This window comes from Berghia stephanieae, chromosome 2 (assembly GCF_034508935.2).
Source record: "Berghia stephanieae isolate SIO BIC M18660-M18661 chromosome 2, UCSD_Bste_1.3, whole genome shotgun sequence".
Classification (NCBI taxonomy): domain Eukaryota; kingdom Metazoa; phylum Mollusca; class Gastropoda; order Nudibranchia; family Aeolidiidae; genus Berghia; species Berghia stephanieae.
In genome coordinates, this window is record NC_088361.1 from 42,068,199 (window position 1) to 42,086,890 (window position 18,692).

Here is an 18,692-nt window from a genome sequence, read left to right on the forward strand (position 1 = left end):
TAATCGTAATAGTAATATCAGATACCCAAACATTGTATCGATATCGGTATCGATGATACTTTATTACAGTACAAAATGTGAGACTAAATGTCAGTATTTTCATGACAACAGATTAATCTTATAACAAGTTGTTTATAATGAGGACATAACGTGATATTTACCTTATCTCTGTATTGCCCTTGATCCAGACAATCATCTACATTCACACAACCCAACAAACAGCCAGTTGGGTAGTCTTTGGGAAAATTCAACTTTGAACCTGAATATTAAATATGATAAATTATCAAAGGTTTACCTGCATTCAAATCAAGGGCATTTCTTCATTGAATTACTTTTCTGTGGAAATTTCATAAAACCAATATATTGTTGAATAAACCCATGAGTTGGTGTTGGTGGGAATCATGATTTTGTCTTAGTAATGGTTGTGATGATTACACTTTGATGGTAGGGATGGCATGTGATTGTAGTGATGATGATAGTACAGTGATATTGATGCGAGTGGTTTTAGTAGTGTCGGTTTATTGTTGCAGTAGTGAAGATGGTAACAGTGGCGATGTCAAAGACATAGCAAACCATCATTGCATATCATTGCAAATAAGATATAATCAACCAATGGACCCATCACTGCAAACCTAAATACAAATTTAAAATGATATAACCAATCAAGATCTTTATAATGGATGGTACTCTTGTACATTGTACATTCACAGAAGGTCATTTCTCTCCCTTATCGTTACAGACTTTCTATAGGCACCACAAATACAATTTGAACTTTGATTGAAAAAAAAATCCTAATTTCAATAAAACACACCAAAATTCAAACCCTTTCAACATTATATCATCTCATTAAGTCAAGTTGGAATGGAAAATGTAGGATAATTCAATACAGAAATACTTTCACTTGTGGGCTTCAAAAAGAAAAATATTCTCACTCACAATTTTGGGTGAAAAAAAAATCTCAATTTGGAGAAGTAAAAAAAAAGGTGTAATTATGTGGTCTTGTTGAGATAAAGTTGTTGTGTTGGTATAAAAGGCATTATCTATGTTCAAAATTCCTCATTAATAGTAACTCTTCAAATAGTTGGCCATCAAAATGAATGTTTAAGTCCTTAATTATCCATTTGTTTGGGTCCATAAGTCGGACTAGATATGTAAAATTGCACTAGTTGGCAGGTCTGGATCTAAAGTTTGTTCTACGGTATACAACTATAAGGAGGAAAAAAAAATGAAAAGAAAAAAAATTCAATTCTTACATATTTTAAAATAACACAATACAGTATATCAAATGTTATTCAACAATTTTACCTGAATAAAAATGTTTATAAAATTGTTGAAGATCACTGATTTCCTCCTTGTCAGGGACTTTTGCTGTGGCAGCTATCCAGAGGCGTCCTCTGTGTGGCGTGTACCAGGTGCGACCCTCGTGCCTTTTCAAAGAAATCCAGTCAACAATCATTATTATTTTTTATTTATTGTAACAACTTTAAATCTATTTATTTATAAATTATTATCTTTCAGTAAAGAATTAACTCCACACATGTAGAGCATTACAACTTATGACTTGCCTGATCATATAAATTTAATAAATGATATTTTATATCAAAACAATACAGATGAACTTAGAATAACACATTACATTCAACTCATCTGACAGATTTTATCCAGAACAGATGTTTACTCTTTGTTTTTAAATTGTTTATTAGGATTTATAATCTGAAATGAATAAAAGTTTAAAATAACAAAGAAAAAGGAACACACCTCCTAACAATGAGTTGAATTGTTGCAATGAAAATAATCATTGAACTAAAATAACACTATTTTTAAAATGACAAAATGGATAATTAGCTCACAATATTCCATTGAGTACGTTAAAACAAATGTAAATGAATAAATAAAAAATGGACAAAAGGAAAAACATCTACAGTATGATTTGGTCAGTAACTATGATGCTTAAAACACAGCCAATATAAATACAATGTATAATTCTAAATCATAATGTTACAAGGACATGTTAAATATTTTTACTAAAAAAACACAAAGCTTACATTTTTATACCGCAAATAAGTAAAGAAGCCCAGGGCTGGTGCATACTTAAGCACATTCCTTCATCACTCATTTCCTGAAGCTCTTTATCTTGAATACGCCGGGAAGATATCTGTGGGTTATGATGCTCGACAGGAGGAGGTCTGACAGAGTCTGGTCCCCACTGAACAGGTTCTGTGTCCATAAACTGAAATGAATGAAACAATGAAGATTATACCATACAATAATAAAACTGAAAATTATTATTGGAAGGAGGGATATCAAAAATGTGTTATCATCACTGTCTGTTATATATTTCATCTCAGTAAAGTCGATATTGATAATCTATTGGTAAGTTGATGACGCTGTTTAAACTTGAGTGAGCATTTGTTCAATCCTCTGAACAAAGTGATTACCTTATTCCAAACATGTAGAGGATGCTTTAGTATCTACATTGCTAAATCATATATGAAAATCGGTTTTTCCTTTGATGAATGAGCAGCTATTTGCAATGCATCTGTAAAGTTTCTCTTTATTTTTGGTATGAATTCACAATGAATAACTGTGGTCTAATACTAAATTCAAGAAATGATTTTTTAAAAATATATTTCTGTTTCATGGATTTGGGAAGCTTGATGAGTCATCACATTTTGAATGAGAAAGATGAGTCTAACATGTTACATTTCTAGTTTGATTCCAATGTTTTCATTTTCAGATATGTAGAGCTGCTAACCCATCATGCCTTTTAAAAACGGAATAGACTTTTTTAAAATAAAGATTTTGACTAAAAATATCAGGATTTCTCCATGGTCATAAGCTTACAAGTTTTCTTTAAACAATCATGTTAAAAATATTTGGAGAGATGATAAATACCTAAACCAAATTTTACACCGAGAAAAGTAATATTAAACTAAAGTTCCCCCGCCATAAAAACGAAACATTAAAAAATACAAAAAACAAATTCCTTACACAGACCTTCTTGACAAAATATTTGTTCTAAAAAGTTCAAATTATCTTTTCAAGTAAGAGTTTCAAGAAATGGGACTATTAATAATAAATCCTAGTATTAAAAAAAATAATTAAAAAACACAATAAAATTGGAATGGAAATGAGCATTCAAAGTAATGAAATTTAATAGAAATATGCCTAAAATTTTTTTTTTTAAACCTTTCAGGTAATTGTATGACATGTGATGTGTAACCATCACCAAATCAGCAAGAGGAAAAATACCAGAGGAAAAATGAGATTTTAAATATTACTTCTGGTTTTTTTAATGCTAAAAAAACCCCAGTGAAAATCCCAGGTGAAAACAGAAATTGGCAGCTCAGCATTATGTTACAAAGGGTAAATAACAACAGGAATAAACAATAAATTTGGAATTTTAAATAAAATCTTACTATTGGTGGTTCAAAGTCAAATAAAGGATTCACTATGTTGGCATTGCCAGCATTATTTGATGCAGATTTCCCATAATGAACTTCTTGTATTATAGCATCCTCTCGGTTGTACATGGTTTTACCCGTGTCATCTTCAGCATCTAATATTCTTACATCCCTGCCAGCAATGTCAAATGTGATCTTTCTATTCCTTCTAGAGCCATGACGAGATTCTCTGAGCTCTTCTTCACGTTTGCGTAGTTTCTCTCTGTCTTCTTTCTTCAGCCATCGATTAGAGTCAGTTGCATAGTAATCACATTCGTCATCAATAACTTGAGTTCGTCTCACACTGAAATAAAAGACAACTTTAAGACTAAAATAAATAAAGAAATTAAGTCATCAAACAATTGACAAAGTCAAGGAAAAGAACACATCTGTCATATCTTGAATAACACTTCTTTCTCTTTTGAAAATTATTTAACAGACAGGCTTCTAATCCTTGCATTTTCATCTAATCCTTGCATTTTCAAATACAGTGCAGTCCTGATAATTCGAATTGGGTGGGAAAAGCAAATGACTTCTATTTATCAGAATTCGATTTGTCTCCAAACAAGGGAAATAACTAAACCTGACTCCTCTATTGGTCAGCTTGTGGTTATCACTGTGAGTTAGATCTATTTATAACCAACCCCCTTTGTTAGCCAGCGGCCAGCAGACCACAAGTTAGTCTTAGTGATGAGAGTGCGAGAAGGAGAGAGGGATGACGCGAGACAGCTGGTCAATTTGGAGAAAGAAGAGAGAGGGCGGGTGGGACGGAGAGGGAACAACACGCCATTACATGCCTCAGGGGTCTAGTTATTATCATTATTAGTCAGCTCAGTCATTAAAACGCGTGGGAGGGTGGATACGGAGAACAGGCAGTTCGTTATGACCTTCCAGAGGTTTTTTTTTAGTGATGGGCAAGCACTTGCACTTCGAATAAAGAGAATAACGACTGTTCGAATTCGAATTAACCATGAATATTTTATATAGAAAAAGAAGAAAATAATTCATTACATCGTATTTTCTTCGATTTAAAAGAAATTCGGTTAATCAGATTTCGAATTATCTGGACTGGACTGTAATCCTTTTTTGTAAAAATGTCAAATTATTGTAATCATACACCTTGCAAACAAACCTTTAAGATAAAAAAAAGAATGAAAAACAAAACAAAGACAGAGTGTACTAAAATAAATTGAGGTATGCACCTAGTTCTATCATATTCCAACAGCTTGTCTCTATGTTTCAAGGCTCTTGACTCCTCCTCCTTTGATTGATTATTGAAACCAATGGGCAGGAGAGATTGGCCTGCCTCACTAAGTCCCTTTGGCTTGGAATTCTTGAATCCTTCTCTCATCAGCTGTTCTCGCAACTTTTCAGACTTCTTTGTGCCTCGATCGAGTATCTCCATTTCCTCTGGTGAACAAACCTTGAAGAAAATAAAAACGCTGATGACAGTCTTATTTCAGTTAACTTACATCATTGAGAAATGCAAGGAGAAATATTCTTTTGTCTATAAAACAAGGTGGTCAAAGAGGCTAAATGGTTCATGCCTAATGCCTAATGGATAAATCTTTAGTTGCTCACATATTGACACAATTAAATTAGATTTCATGAGAAATAAATAAATAAAATTAATTCCCTTTATTCATCCCATCAGGGTAATTTGTCATTAGGTTCAATTCCAAGGGAAGACTGGAAAAATCCGAGCATCAGCTGCAGAGAAGCACCGCGAACTGAGCAAGGGTGAGATGACTTGCTCAAGGCCACACAACGCAGCGGGTATTCAAATTCAATACCTTTCGGGTATGAAGCAAAGACCATACTGCTAAGCTACGCTGCCCCTTAAATTACAAATCTACTTGTGGTCTATGGAAAAGAAGATAATGCCTAATAATAATATTTGTTAGACAATATACATAGCTGCCAACTTTTCAAAAATAAAATAAGGAACGCTCATTTGGCCCGGGATGAGGGGACGACGTGTGCCGAAGCCCCCCCCCCCCCCCCCCCCCCTTCATCGAATCGCAACATATAAAAGTCAGCCTTTTTAATTACTATAACTAACACTAACAAGTTTGAGATAACAGAGGCCAGTCCAAATGTTGCTAAATTATCGAGTTTAGTACCAGCACATTTGAATCGTTAAAATGACACTTTCCACAATGATTGTTGTTTTGTTTTTAAGGGTTTTACGGCGCTTGCAACACATTTAGGTTATATCAGCGCCAGTAAAAAGGAAGAAAATTGGATAGTTAAAAGTTCTAGAATTACAATTGAAGCATCCAAGAGAAAGTAAGACATAGGGGAACTGGGAACAAATAGGGATCAGATGTAGATTCCAAGAGCATATCACCAATGTACTTAGTTTGAGATCACCTATAAGTCTCATCCGGACACAAGAACAAAATCCAACAAAGAGGAACACACTCAAATGCTTACATTATACATTAAAAAATAACAAATATAGTAATAATACATAACAGAGAGATGATTTACAAGGAAAAAAATATCATCTCCCAAAACAATAATTATGCATTTGACTGCTTCCCTCCCAGCTAGGACTCCGGCGAGGGCCAGGAAAAAAACAAGTAATCTCATTCCAAGACAAAGACTGAAAGCATGTTGGAAAACAGATATAAGGGGATAGAAGACACAGTGTGTACCTCCCTGTCCGCTATGGGAGCTTTCCACAATGAGATCAAAATTCAGAACGGACAATATAAAGAAAGAATTCAACTGCCTCAACTTTGATAAGGACCAATACACAAGAAGCACAATTGTAAAATAAATGAAATAACTTAAGATGGTTGAAAATGCATAACTACCAACCTGGTACATCACTTGAGAGGGCGTTTTGGGGTAAAAATTAGGTGAGTTCAGATAAAAAGTAGACGATTGCATATATGTTTTCTTTCATGCAACATAATGGTCTTTAAGTAGTATACTATAATAGTAGTTATAGTAAAATGCACCTCTAAATATTAGAGAATTCCTACTTCTTTACTTTGACAAGATAAACACACCTAAAAATGGAGTATACTTATTTTTCTTGAACCTAAACCGTTACAAAAGCTTGCTTGAAAAAAAAAAAAATTAAAATCAGATGAAGATGTTTTTAAAGGGATTAAATTTATATATTTCATAAATTAATAAAGGGAAATAATCATTGTCATCTTTAATCAATATAAGCAATTGATTTTCTGATTGAATACCTACCAATCAAAAAGGTGGATTTAATTTTATTCTTAATTAAAATAATATTTGTAACAAATAGTGAAAGTATCAATACTGTCTTAGAATATTCAAAGTATATCGAGGCTAACATCCATATCCTATGCAAATCTCCAATACATTATGAAAGGTTTAAGTAAAATACAGGCGTCATATAAACGAATGGAACTTTTTTAATTGTTGAAAATCATTTATGATAGAGGCATAATTCAAATTAAAGAGCTACACAAATGGAGATTATGCTCTCACTGGACACCAATAATAATGATAATAATAATAACAACAATAGTAGTAGTAATAGTAATAATAATGGATCAATAATAATAATTCATAAGGCTCACATGCCTTTTTTACCACAAATTAGTCAAAAATTACAAAATACGGATTTTGAACTAAAAATAAGCACTTACGGACTCAGGAAGTCAAATACGGAACAAATCCGTTTTTAACAGAACGGTTGGCAGCTATGAATATACAAGTCTATCATGAAGCACTTTACACTAAACCTACAGAAGGCTAACTCTCCCTTCTCCTGCTGGGCAAAGATACATTTGAAATTTCTAAAACTTGAAATGCAGAAAAGAGATAATTTGGGGGTAGAAAACAATTCCGGCCACTGTCAAAATGCTTTGCATGAAAACTATATTCATTCCTACAAAACAAAATATACACAAATTAAAAAATACATTCCAATCTCACCAGAGCTCCACAGAAAACGCATGGTCCTGCCCCTTCTTGTTCACAAACAACTCGACCACAATGTGTACAATTGTTGATTAGTTTATGTTTGGCAGCTTGGCATTCACATTTATGGCGGCCTGGTTTAAATGAACAACATCATACATAAACAATAATTCTAGAATAGAATTCAACTACAATGATTCTCTATTCTTTTTTCCCCCCCCACTTTTCAGATTTCTTATTTAGCACATGAAACCTGAGGCATTTCAAACAACTCTGATTCCTATGATATATTAATTGAAATGTGAAATGTCTAAACTTCTCTGGCCACGCAGTCACAAATGGTTGGAGCTTAGTGAGCAATTCTTTATTTAGAAATACATCAGGAGAGATATCAAAAGTTTTCTGCCTGCTGGATTTAGGTTATTTTATAACTGCAACAAGGATATGCCTAGATATGCATCCCAAGAAAAATAGAATAAAGCATGCCTATTTACAAGGTGCATTCAAACAGGTTAACAATGCTCAATACTCTTCGCTAATCTTCATTTACTCCAAACAAGCCATATGATCCGTTTCATACAGTTCAGATTTACTGTTAGGCATCTGTATGTACAAGAAAACAGCTGGCTATGGGCATGGCAACTGGAGTATTCCTTAATACAGTCCCGCTCCTCGACCATGCATCATCTTAAAACAACCATTGTTAGACTAAATGTCACATACACCAGGATCAAGAAAATTCAGGGTTGATATCATATTTTGTGCGGCTATGTGGTCTTGTTGTATGACACTCACTTTCAGATCGTAAGGTCCTGGGTTCGAGCCTCTCATAGTTGAGTTCTTGGAAAAGGCTCTTTACTCATGTTCTCTCACCGTACTCAGGTGTAAAATAAGTATCTGGCCATTAACAGGATTGTCTCTGTCTGAAAAAATTGTAATATCGTCTAACAGGTGTCATGTCCCGTCCTATATGTTAAGTGTTGCTGTTGGCCAGGTCCCTTTGTAAAGCGCTTTGAGCATGTTTAGTGGATAATGCACTATATAAAAGCTCAATTTAAAATATTTTTTTCTCAATTCAATTTTTGCAGTATAGTCATGTTAATTGATGTAGAACAAAGCAATATTTCGTATATGAAGTAAGCAGGATATATAATATTATTCAACTTTTACAAATATTTGAAATATTCTTCATTACAAGTAAATTCCATTTACATAGAGGTTTACCTGTAAGTTGCACGATAGTTTTACCCTGCCCTTCCTTGCTGTACAGTGGAACATACTTTGTCTTTTTCTTAGCACCAACCCCAATTTCACCCACTTTAGGCAAAGTGTCTGAGTGGGTATTTTTATCTCCTTTCACATCAGAAGCCTGAAAAATATACAAAATAATAAAAAATTGAAAATTAACAAAATGTCAGAATCTATACAGTTTCTTTAACATTAAACAGTAGGTATTATAATGTTCTATTGGATAATGTGCGGTAGAGTACTTTCCACTAGATATAACAGATCAAGCTGACACGTAACTAAAAAATTGACAGGGTTTTTTTAAAACTTGAGAGAATTTATCAAGCAAAGTTTTAACGTCAGAAATCCAACAATTGTCAGAAGATTTACAGGCCTGCTTGTTCTACAAATTGCTGTTGGCTAGGGACCCCTTATAAAGCACTTTGAGAATGTTGAGTGGATATTGCACTATAAAAATACTCAACTTTTTCATATTAATTTTTTTTTTTTTAATCTAAATGAGCAATGAGAAGAATTATGGATTTGAAAATAAAGAGATCAGTCTTTGTGTCAAAGTAATTGGATAGTTAGCATATAAAACAAAGTTCAACAATCACCACTCACCTTTTCAGGCTTATTTCCATTAACAACGGGCTTGTTTGAGTTAGACTTTGATTGATTTGAAAAGGCTTTATTTTTTTGTTTTGATTTCACCTCTATTGATTCTGGTGTCACCTCTTTACGATAAACCTAAATGAGATTAAAATGAAAAAATAAATATTAAACCAAATACACATGACATTTCTTGGAACAGCACCCTTTCATTGAGACTTAATTTAGTGTGGTTTGTGCCTCCTTTACCTGAAAAGCAACTTTTTAACACTTTTTTCTAGTGTGAAAAGTTATTGGGACAGCATAATTCACCTAAACCCAGGAAAAGAAACTTAACAAGTAAAAGCATATTGGCATTTTAATTATATATTTACTTAATTATTCACTATTGTTATTACCACCATTATTATTTTCATTAAAATTATTATTATTATTATTATTATTATTATTATTATTATTATTATTATTATTATTATTATTTTTATTAATATTATTATTATTATTATTATTATTATTATTATTATTATTATTATTATTATTATTATTATTATTATTATTATTATTGTTATTATTATTATTGTTATTATTATTATCATTATTATTATTATTATTATTATTATTATTATTATTATTATTATTATTATTATTATTATTATTATTATTATTATTTTTATTAATATTATTATTATTATTATTATTATTATTATTATCATTATTATCATTATCATCATTTCCCTCAATTTTATCATCACTATCATCAATTATTATTACTTAACATTTTATCATTATTATTATTACTATTAAACCTCAAGAGATGCCAGCTTTTATCACAAAATCAATTCCTACCTGATAATTTGCTTTCTTTCCTTTGGCAGAATGACGATCTTTAAGCTCTTGCAAAAAGAACCTGACTTTAGGGTTTGATCCATCAAGTAACTCGAGCATGTACTCCTCCAAGTCACTGGAGGTTTCCATGGACAAGATATATCTGAAAAACCAAGTAAAAGGGCATTATTTCTCCTCATTACTTGCACATATACCATATTCAGTCGTTTTGTCATAAAAAAAAAATATTAATAAATTTGAAACAAATATTTAAAACAGAAGCATCATTCAATCAACAATAACTTGGAAAATTATTAAAAGTGATAACAATAAACACAATTTGCTCTAACTCCAAAGACTTGTTTGCTAATTGAGAATGGAATGACGAGATTGCTTTTCAGAAATGAAGATGTAGAAAAAGCTGGTTTGATTTCAATAATCAGAGATGAACTAAAGAAGAGGAAGTACAGTAAATATAACTTTACTTTATTATTTTATTTTTTAATTTTGTAAATACAACAACATGTATCCCCATATTACCACTTAACTTAAAAGAATTCCATCCCAATGTACGACAAAGTTTAGAAAAATAAAAGCGATGTGACTTTACACGTAGCCACCTCTGAATCCTCTTGCAATGGTCAATAATTGTAATCAGAATATTTTTGTAGCTTTATTCCAGAGTCAAGCTCTCAAGTAATCTTTTCATTGTTAACAATACCATAAATCTCGCAATTCAGTTATATATATTTGATAAATATAGAATTCTTTACCCCTTTAGTGGTGCCAAATGTAAAGTATGTAGTGACATAATTCAAAATGGTAAATCTGAATTGTCAACATATTGATGAAAATGTTTTAAAAATTAATGAAATGAGTGTTTAGGGGGTGACCCTCAAATTTTAAAGCATGCATGTCATTATTTTTGAAAATAATTGGCACCATTTCTGAGCTCTACACCTCAAAAGAATATTTGCAAAACACTTTTAGTTGGGTGCAATACTGAATATTTACGGATTTCTCTTGGAAATGGAAGGAGAATGAAAATCAAAGTTGGCCTAATGGAAGGGACTTGTCTCTGTCTCTGAGGATGTGTTAGTGGTTACAATAGTTTCTGCCTTTTCAGAATACTCTCAACTTTCTGTTTCATTACTGTCACTGTTCGTAGTACTACTAGTAGTAGTGACTGTGGTCACCATGAATAAAGTGCCAATTGTCACAGAGTGAACATGAGGAATAATATCCTTCAGCCATAAATTGATTACTACCAAGTTGGACAAGAGAGCACACCACTAATGTTTATTTATTGAATTCAAGTGTTAGGGAGAGAAAAAAAAAGAGGGAGGGGGGGGGGGGGGGGGGGGGGGGGGGGGGGAGAAGAAATCACTATTATCAATACCACTGCAAATAGAGGACAAATCACTATTTGCAGTACTACTGCAAATACAAGTAGCCTTCTTCTTCTTCTTCCTTTTAAGTCTTTAACTTCAGATATTGAAGATTCCACAGACCACAGTATTTTAATTCTTTCATTAGGGATGTGAGACTATTCTACGGTCTTAATGTCGATGGTATAAACGAGTACAAGTATGCATCCACTCTTGAGTGTGAAACCACAAACTTGGATGACTTCCTCTTATTTTGTTGAATATCACCGAGGGGTAATTTAACATGATCATTTAGGCTTTGCAATATTGTTACTTTGTCACGCTTTCTTCTCCGTTGTAGTGGTTCGATATTTAAATCAGTTTCATCTTTTTTATCTTTGTTGTTTTGATTTATAAATTTCACTGCTTGTTTTGTATTTGTTCGATTTCTTGGATTTCTGACTTGTAGTGTGGGTCCCAGACAGAGCTTGCTTTTTTGCATATGTTTGTAACGAGATCTTTCCCATTTAGTTTGTTAGTTATTGTTACTCCTGGATATTTCGCCTTTCTCACTTCTTCTAGTGCAGTGTTATGTATTGTGTATGTTAAATGTAATATTTCTGTTGTTTGTGAAATTTAGAACCTGGCACGTCTGAGGATGGAATTCCATGCTATTTTCTATTTCCCAGCATTGTAAGCTATTAGATCAGCTTGAAGAATGTCTGTGTCATGTTTAGTTTTTATTGTCCAATATAGAAGACTGTCATCTTCAAACAATCTCAGTTGGGTTCCTGGAGTTAGTCTTTCTGCCATATCATTACTGTAGATTAAGAAGAGAAGGGGGCCGAGAACTGTGCCCTGAGGAACACCAGACACCACTTGGGCTGACTCTGATGACTCACCATCCATGACAACTACTTGTCTCAGATTGGTCAAGAAGGACATAATCCATTGGAATGTTTTGTTTCGTATTTTGTATCTCCATAATTTCAGTGCCGATGTATGATGGTGGACTTTGACGAAAGCTTTGCTAAAGTCGAACAAAATGGCATCAGTTTGTAATTTTTTATCTATGCTTTATGCTAGGTCATTGATTGTTGTGATCAGTTGTGTTTCACATGACATGTTTTTCCTAAAACCATGTTGTGACTCTGTTAAAATTTTATTGGCCTCTATAACTATATGATTCAAAATGTTAGACAATATGACTATGAAATGTTCCAGTATTTTACTGGTGATTGATGTAATAGATACTGGTCTATAATTCTCTGCTTTATTTTTTTTATTTTTTTGTAAATCCTATGCTCTACATCCAAAGAAATGTTACAAAAACACTGTTATAGCGTTATCTATATCTATATAATCTTGTTGGTGTGTTGCTAAAAACTGACTCAAATTAAATACCAAATCTTTGGGATTTGACACCAAAATAAAAAAATTTAAAAAAAAGTAAAATGGGCAACTTTATTTGTTACTCTGACAACTCCGTGTGTGCTTAATTACATTTCGTGCTACCACCACCTACCATGAATTCATAAAATTAAAATTAAAATAAATTAACAGTCAGTTAAGTGTGTAAGTGAATAGAATTAAATAATCAACGTTCATTATTTTTAACAAACAGTGGCGGTTCTAGCCTATTTACAGTGGTGGGGCAAAGATGATTCGGTCATAAATATATATATATATATATATATATATATATATATATATATATATATATATATATATATATATATATATATATATATATATATATATATATATATATATATATATATATATATTATATATTATTTTTTATTTTATTTTATTTATTTATTTATTTTTTAATTAATTTTTTTTTAATTATTATTTTTTTTCACCTTTAAAAAATAATATTTCAACCACAAATAATCACATTCACAATGAAATGACAATACAAGTAGATTTTAATTATTCCAAACGTAATCAAAACTGAATCACGAAAGAGAATACCACTAAAAAATAAAGCGACGAGACATAATGCGACAACACCTTGACAATACAAGTCCATTTCGTTCACTCGAAAAAATTAAAGATTTGCTTTAATCCCTCAACGGCGAGATTAATATTTCTGTTACATTATTGGTTTTCAGTAGTATGTAGTAACCTTAAAGTTTTAATCGAGAAGCAACAACAGCGATATGACTCGAGTTTCATTCAGAGCTCAAATTGCATTTCACTGCTGTCTTGATGATTAGAGTGATTGTGCCGGTGGTGGTAGTGGTTGGAATAGTGGTAGCGGTGGTGGTGGTGGTGGAGGAGGATGTAATTATGGTAGTGGTTTTGGTGGTGCTGTTGGTTAGAATGATAGTTGTGGAGACGATGACGGAAATGTTATGATGATGTTGATATTGTTTTTATTGCTATTGTAGTACTTGTTGTTAATATTGTTGTTGTTGTTAATGATGAAGATAATGATGATGATGATGATGATGATGATGATGATGATGATGATGATGATGATGATGATGATGATAATGATGATTATGATGACAACGACGATGTCGTCGACAATGATGGTTACCATACGATATTACAAAGTTTATTCAATCTTAGGCTTTCGACAATAAATCATACAATTTGATGACCACATGAAAGTGGGAAAAAAATGGTAAATGGAACCAAACAATAAACTGATACCATTAATAACCACACAAAAATACAACAATAGTAATACCACCAATACGTACAATAATAATAATAATAATAATAATAATAATAATAATAATAATAATAATAATAATAATAATAATAATAATAATAATAATAATAACAATAATAATAATAATAATAATAATAATAATAATAATAATAATAACAATAATAATAATGATGATGATGATAATAAATAATAATAATAATAATAATAATAATAATAATAATAATAATAATAATAATAATAATAATAATAATAATAATAATAATAATAACAATAATAATATTACCATCATCATTACTACCACCACCATCATTACTACTACCACCACCGCTACCACTATCACTACCACCATCACCATCATTATTACGTTTCCAATCATTTTTTCTCGTTTAAAAAAAATTGATATCTATCAAAACAGTCGAAATTCCGGTCATTTTTTAAAAGGGTAGTTAAAATATCTACGATTTTATTAGCCCTGAAAACTACGATTTTTATTTTCCTATTTCAAGTAGGCAGCTCTGCTATGACAAGTACTCGTATCAGTATCAGTTCCATAGTCAAAATAAGACAAACAAAAACAACGTTTATTTAATCTTAGGCTTTCGCCAATACTTCATACAATACAATTAAGACAAAATAATGTTACGAATTTCTCCTCATGCATTCGTTAGACTATAACAATAACGACCGTGTTATCTTTACTCCTTACCCAACCAACCCCGAGCTTCCCGCCTCTTCATCGCGAACTATCTTATGTATGTATTAGCTTCAGGACGGGCAAGTACGGAATCTGCCCACCCTTCCGTATTTCCTCTATAAGTCAGTTAGAATTCAACTCTCTTTTCTCAGAAGAGTATTTCTCGTATACTAATTCAAATGTTGAGCAAACCAAAATGGTGGTTGTATTTTATATATTTATTTAGTCGTGACTTTTGAATAAAAGTGTTTTGTTTTATTATACGGAATACAATAGAAAATTACATTGTTTTGCAAAATTATTTTGTCTGGCAATAAAAATACAGGGGTAATTACTTTAAGAATTAAAAAAAAAAAGAACTAACAAATTAATTTGTTAAAAAACAAAACAAAACAAAAAAACAAAAAACAACAACAACAACAACAAAAAACAAATAAGAAAACAATTTAAATAAATGAGTTTTGAGAAGCACTAAAGAAAACGAGAAAAAAAAGAAAAGTTTAAATGGATAAACAAATATATAAAAACAACACAAATCAATACTAAATTGATGTAAAATTAGTAAATTAATAAATTTAATTCAATACTGGAACATTCCCAAAGTCATTACATCAATGGTACCAGCACAAGTAAGGCAATAAATAAGAAAAAGTTCGTTTGCCAAAATCTCTATTTAGTTTTCACTGGTTAATAAGGTGGGCTCATTTGAATTAGCCCGACCTAGTACTAGAGAGGCCAGACAGCAAAAATCGGAGTTAGTTCACCGTCAGGCGACGAGACGATGAGATGACGATGTGGGCGGAGTGGAGTGGTTGGGGGGGGGGGGGGTGGTGGTGATAAAAAAAGAACAGGAGCGTATCCTGGTTTATGCATTAAGGGATGCATGGTGATTCGCAATCTATCAAAAATACACACAAATTGATTTCAGTACGAAGTATAAAGTTTAAGTAGTAACTTTTGAAATTATCTAATTTAAATTTGATTATTTCAGACCTGGTAATACAGCATATAACTTGAAAAAACAGGCTGGTATTTGCCCACCCTGCCCATTATTACCAGCCGTCCCTGTTAACAAATCTTAATTATGTGAACATGTGACCTTGCTCATTTAATTTCCCATTGTATTAGTAGCAGGCAGTGGGCATCCAGGCAGAAAACGTGAAAGTGAAAGATAAAGTCAGACTGAAAAACCGAAACTGAAACTCACTAGGCGGTCACGTCTAAGTCTAAGTCTAGAAGGATACTCATACTCCTATTCGGAATTCGCCTGGGGGATGACAAGATGTGACCAATTAGCCAGAGCCCCTCACCTCGATCCACTTGAAAGTCATAAGTCATAAGTCATAAGAATAAGATGAGATTGCACCACTACCACCATAATGATTTTTTTATGATGATCCCAGTCCCAGACTAAAATCCCACTCGGCCTTATTGTTCATGATTGAGTTTGTTTTGCATTAAAACCTGGTTAATTAATTTAACACTTAAATCCAGCCTATCTCTGTAAAATCAATTGAAATTCTTACCGAGCACTGTCCTCATTTGAATCAATACCGAGCTTTCCGAGCTCTCGACACAACCACTTTTCTGTTTGGGTTGCCATTTTGTTGACAGCTTGACTTCTTGAACCAGTTTATGAATCAAATCTTTTTTCCGCAAAGCGGAGAGCTAAAAATTGGATCCATAGACATAAAGCTTCTAAAAGCTGTTGATAGTTATGAAGCCAGAAGAACATGTAAAGATAACGATTTTATTTACCTTTCAAAGTCTATACTTCGAGCTTACTATGAAGTTCTTGGTAAGAACGAGCACTGACGTTTCAGGTTTTTCCTATACCAAATTATATATACTGAATAGTAGTCCTTGACTACTGTATATATAATTTCATAATGAAACGAGGACGCAGAAGAAAAATCATGTTTCCTTGTGGCATTTTTTTTTTAACGAGCTATTATTTCGTGCAATATCCATTAAATATGTAGTAGTAGCGTATGGCTACACCTCCAAATTTATTTCGTCAACCCAGCTTCTAAAGTCTCCCTCCGCCCTAAGGACAGTTTCGTAGCCACCATCAAGTTTAGTGACTGGGCAGTGGAGGACGATGTGATCGCTGGTCTCTGGGGCTGCCTGACATTTCTGGCAGGTATCACTGTTTCGAAGTTTCCATCTGCACATATTTGATGCAGTTCTGCCATGTCCAGCCAATAGGCGATTTGAGGAAGTCCAGTATTTCCTGGCGTTATTGAATGCAGGCACTCTTTTGGTTGGATCTTTAATGATATTTCCTCCTCTTGGTGTTTCCCTGTCCCACATTTCTCTCCAGTGTTGGGAGCCACTGAGTTGGAGTTGACTTGAGACATTCTGTTATAATTCTCATTGATTCTCTTAGTCGGATGTCAATGCGGTTTACATGTGGGCTTCTCATCCAAACAGGGGCACGCCGGTTTGGATCATTCTTGGTCTGGCGACTCATCTTCAGCTGTTCCAGCAGGATTGGATCTAGGCTTGTATCACCCTCAGGGTCATGGCAGCGCACAAGTTCCTGTACGACGGCAACGTGATGATCCTTCTCAGGAGCATTAAATATGATCAAAGCGCTTTACATGGTAAACTAAGCCAACGGCCAAAACCTAGCGTGAAGGGACGAAACATGATCTATGAAAAGTGCTCTAACATTGTTTTTATTTCGATAGAGACAACTTTGTCACCGCCCAAGGTAGGTACTCTTTATACACCCAAGTTTGCTGAAAGAATGTGAGAAAAACATTCCCCAGGGATTAACCTTGGCACCGCTTACAACCTGACTTTATCAGGAACATACAGGTCAAACGCCGTGTGCCATACCTACTCATACAAAGCCATAAGCGGTATGGTCTTTGCTTCGTAGCCGAAAGATACCTAGTTTAAACATCCACCGTGTTATGTGGCCAACAAGCCACCTCTCCTTAGTTCATTTTGCGGCGCTGCGCTGCGCTGCGGCTGATACCTGGGTTATTCCAGTCTTCCTTTTGCGTAAACCCTAAGAGACATTTCCGCCTGCCGATGAATAGAGGGAACTCTTTATTTACTTTATTGATAGGTTGCAAGGGTGTGTATCTGTTTGTGAGTGTCTGTGTTGGTGGGAAGAAAGGGGGGGGGGGGGGTATTATCGTATCATAACATTCATTTACCGCCGTAGCCAACCATTAGCACATCATGGCTCATGGTATCGAAATTGGAACTTACGGCGAAGTGATATGAAGAAGCAGAGGGGTGTCTTTTATATGAAAAGGCAATGGAGTGTGTGAGTGACTGTGTGTCTACATGTGTGTTATACTGCTTACTCACACATTCAGAAGAGTGAGTGGAGCAGGCACTTATGTTGGTAACAACAAGAGATGAAGTGAATAGAAAAGTGCCAGAAGACAATAGAGAATAAAAAAATAAATTTTTCGGCGGTTGGGGGAATACACATATTTAAGTAACTGTAAAGATCACATTAAGTTATCGGTGTTCTAAATTAAGGGACGCATTAAAAAATAAAACAAAAACAAACAAAAAAACAACGAATTTTAATTGTTTAATTTTAATTTTTTATTTTTTACCTTTGGCTGGGTGAAAAAAGTTCGAGGAAACCGTGTTCGAAGTAAAAATTAGTTCGATGAAGGAATGGAATAATAACAAAGAATAAGAAGGAAAAAAATCGGGACATTTGAATTAGTTCGAGGAAACCGTGCTGCAGTGTACTGATGATTGTACATGGTCTCATATTGTGACAAACTCAAGTGCTTTTGTTGAACATGGTCAGTGATGAAATGGGTGACAATGAATGTAAATTCTTTTCTCATTGTTGAGTCCTTGGAGAATATAGATAGAATGCGCTTGGCCAAGGAGTTCACAATAGTGCGGGGCGGTCCTTGGCAAGCTTAAGGACCACGGTCCTACGG

General features: G+C 33.3%; 1 protein-coding gene across 1 annotated transcript in view; it reads right to left on the reverse strand.

The window, feature by feature from the left end:
- The window catches only part of LOC144964905 (activating signal cointegrator 1-like), a 29,443-nt gene extending 13,052 nt beyond the window's left edge, over positions 1-16,391 (reverse strand). Inside the window, exons 1-10 of the mRNA XM_078899641.1 lie at positions 16,293-16,391; positions 10,041-10,182; positions 9,207-9,332; positions 8,580-8,724; positions 7,371-7,489; positions 4,646-4,866; positions 3,420-3,747; positions 2,046-2,230; positions 1,306-1,427; positions 162-259 (exon numbers count right to left, since the gene is read on the reverse strand). Of these exons, the coding sequence (XP_078755767.1) occupies positions 162-259; positions 1,306-1,427; positions 2,046-2,230; positions 3,420-3,747; positions 4,646-4,866; positions 7,371-7,489; positions 8,580-8,724; positions 9,207-9,332; positions 10,041-10,182; positions 16,293-16,369 (1,563 nt within the window). The 5' untranslated portion in view covers positions 16,370-16,391. The remainder of the gene's footprint in view (positions 1-161; positions 260-1,305; positions 1,428-2,045; positions 2,231-3,419; positions 3,748-4,645; positions 4,867-7,370; positions 7,490-8,579; positions 8,725-9,206; positions 9,333-10,040; positions 10,183-16,292) is intronic.
- Positions 16,392-18,692: the final 2,301 nt, after the last annotated feature.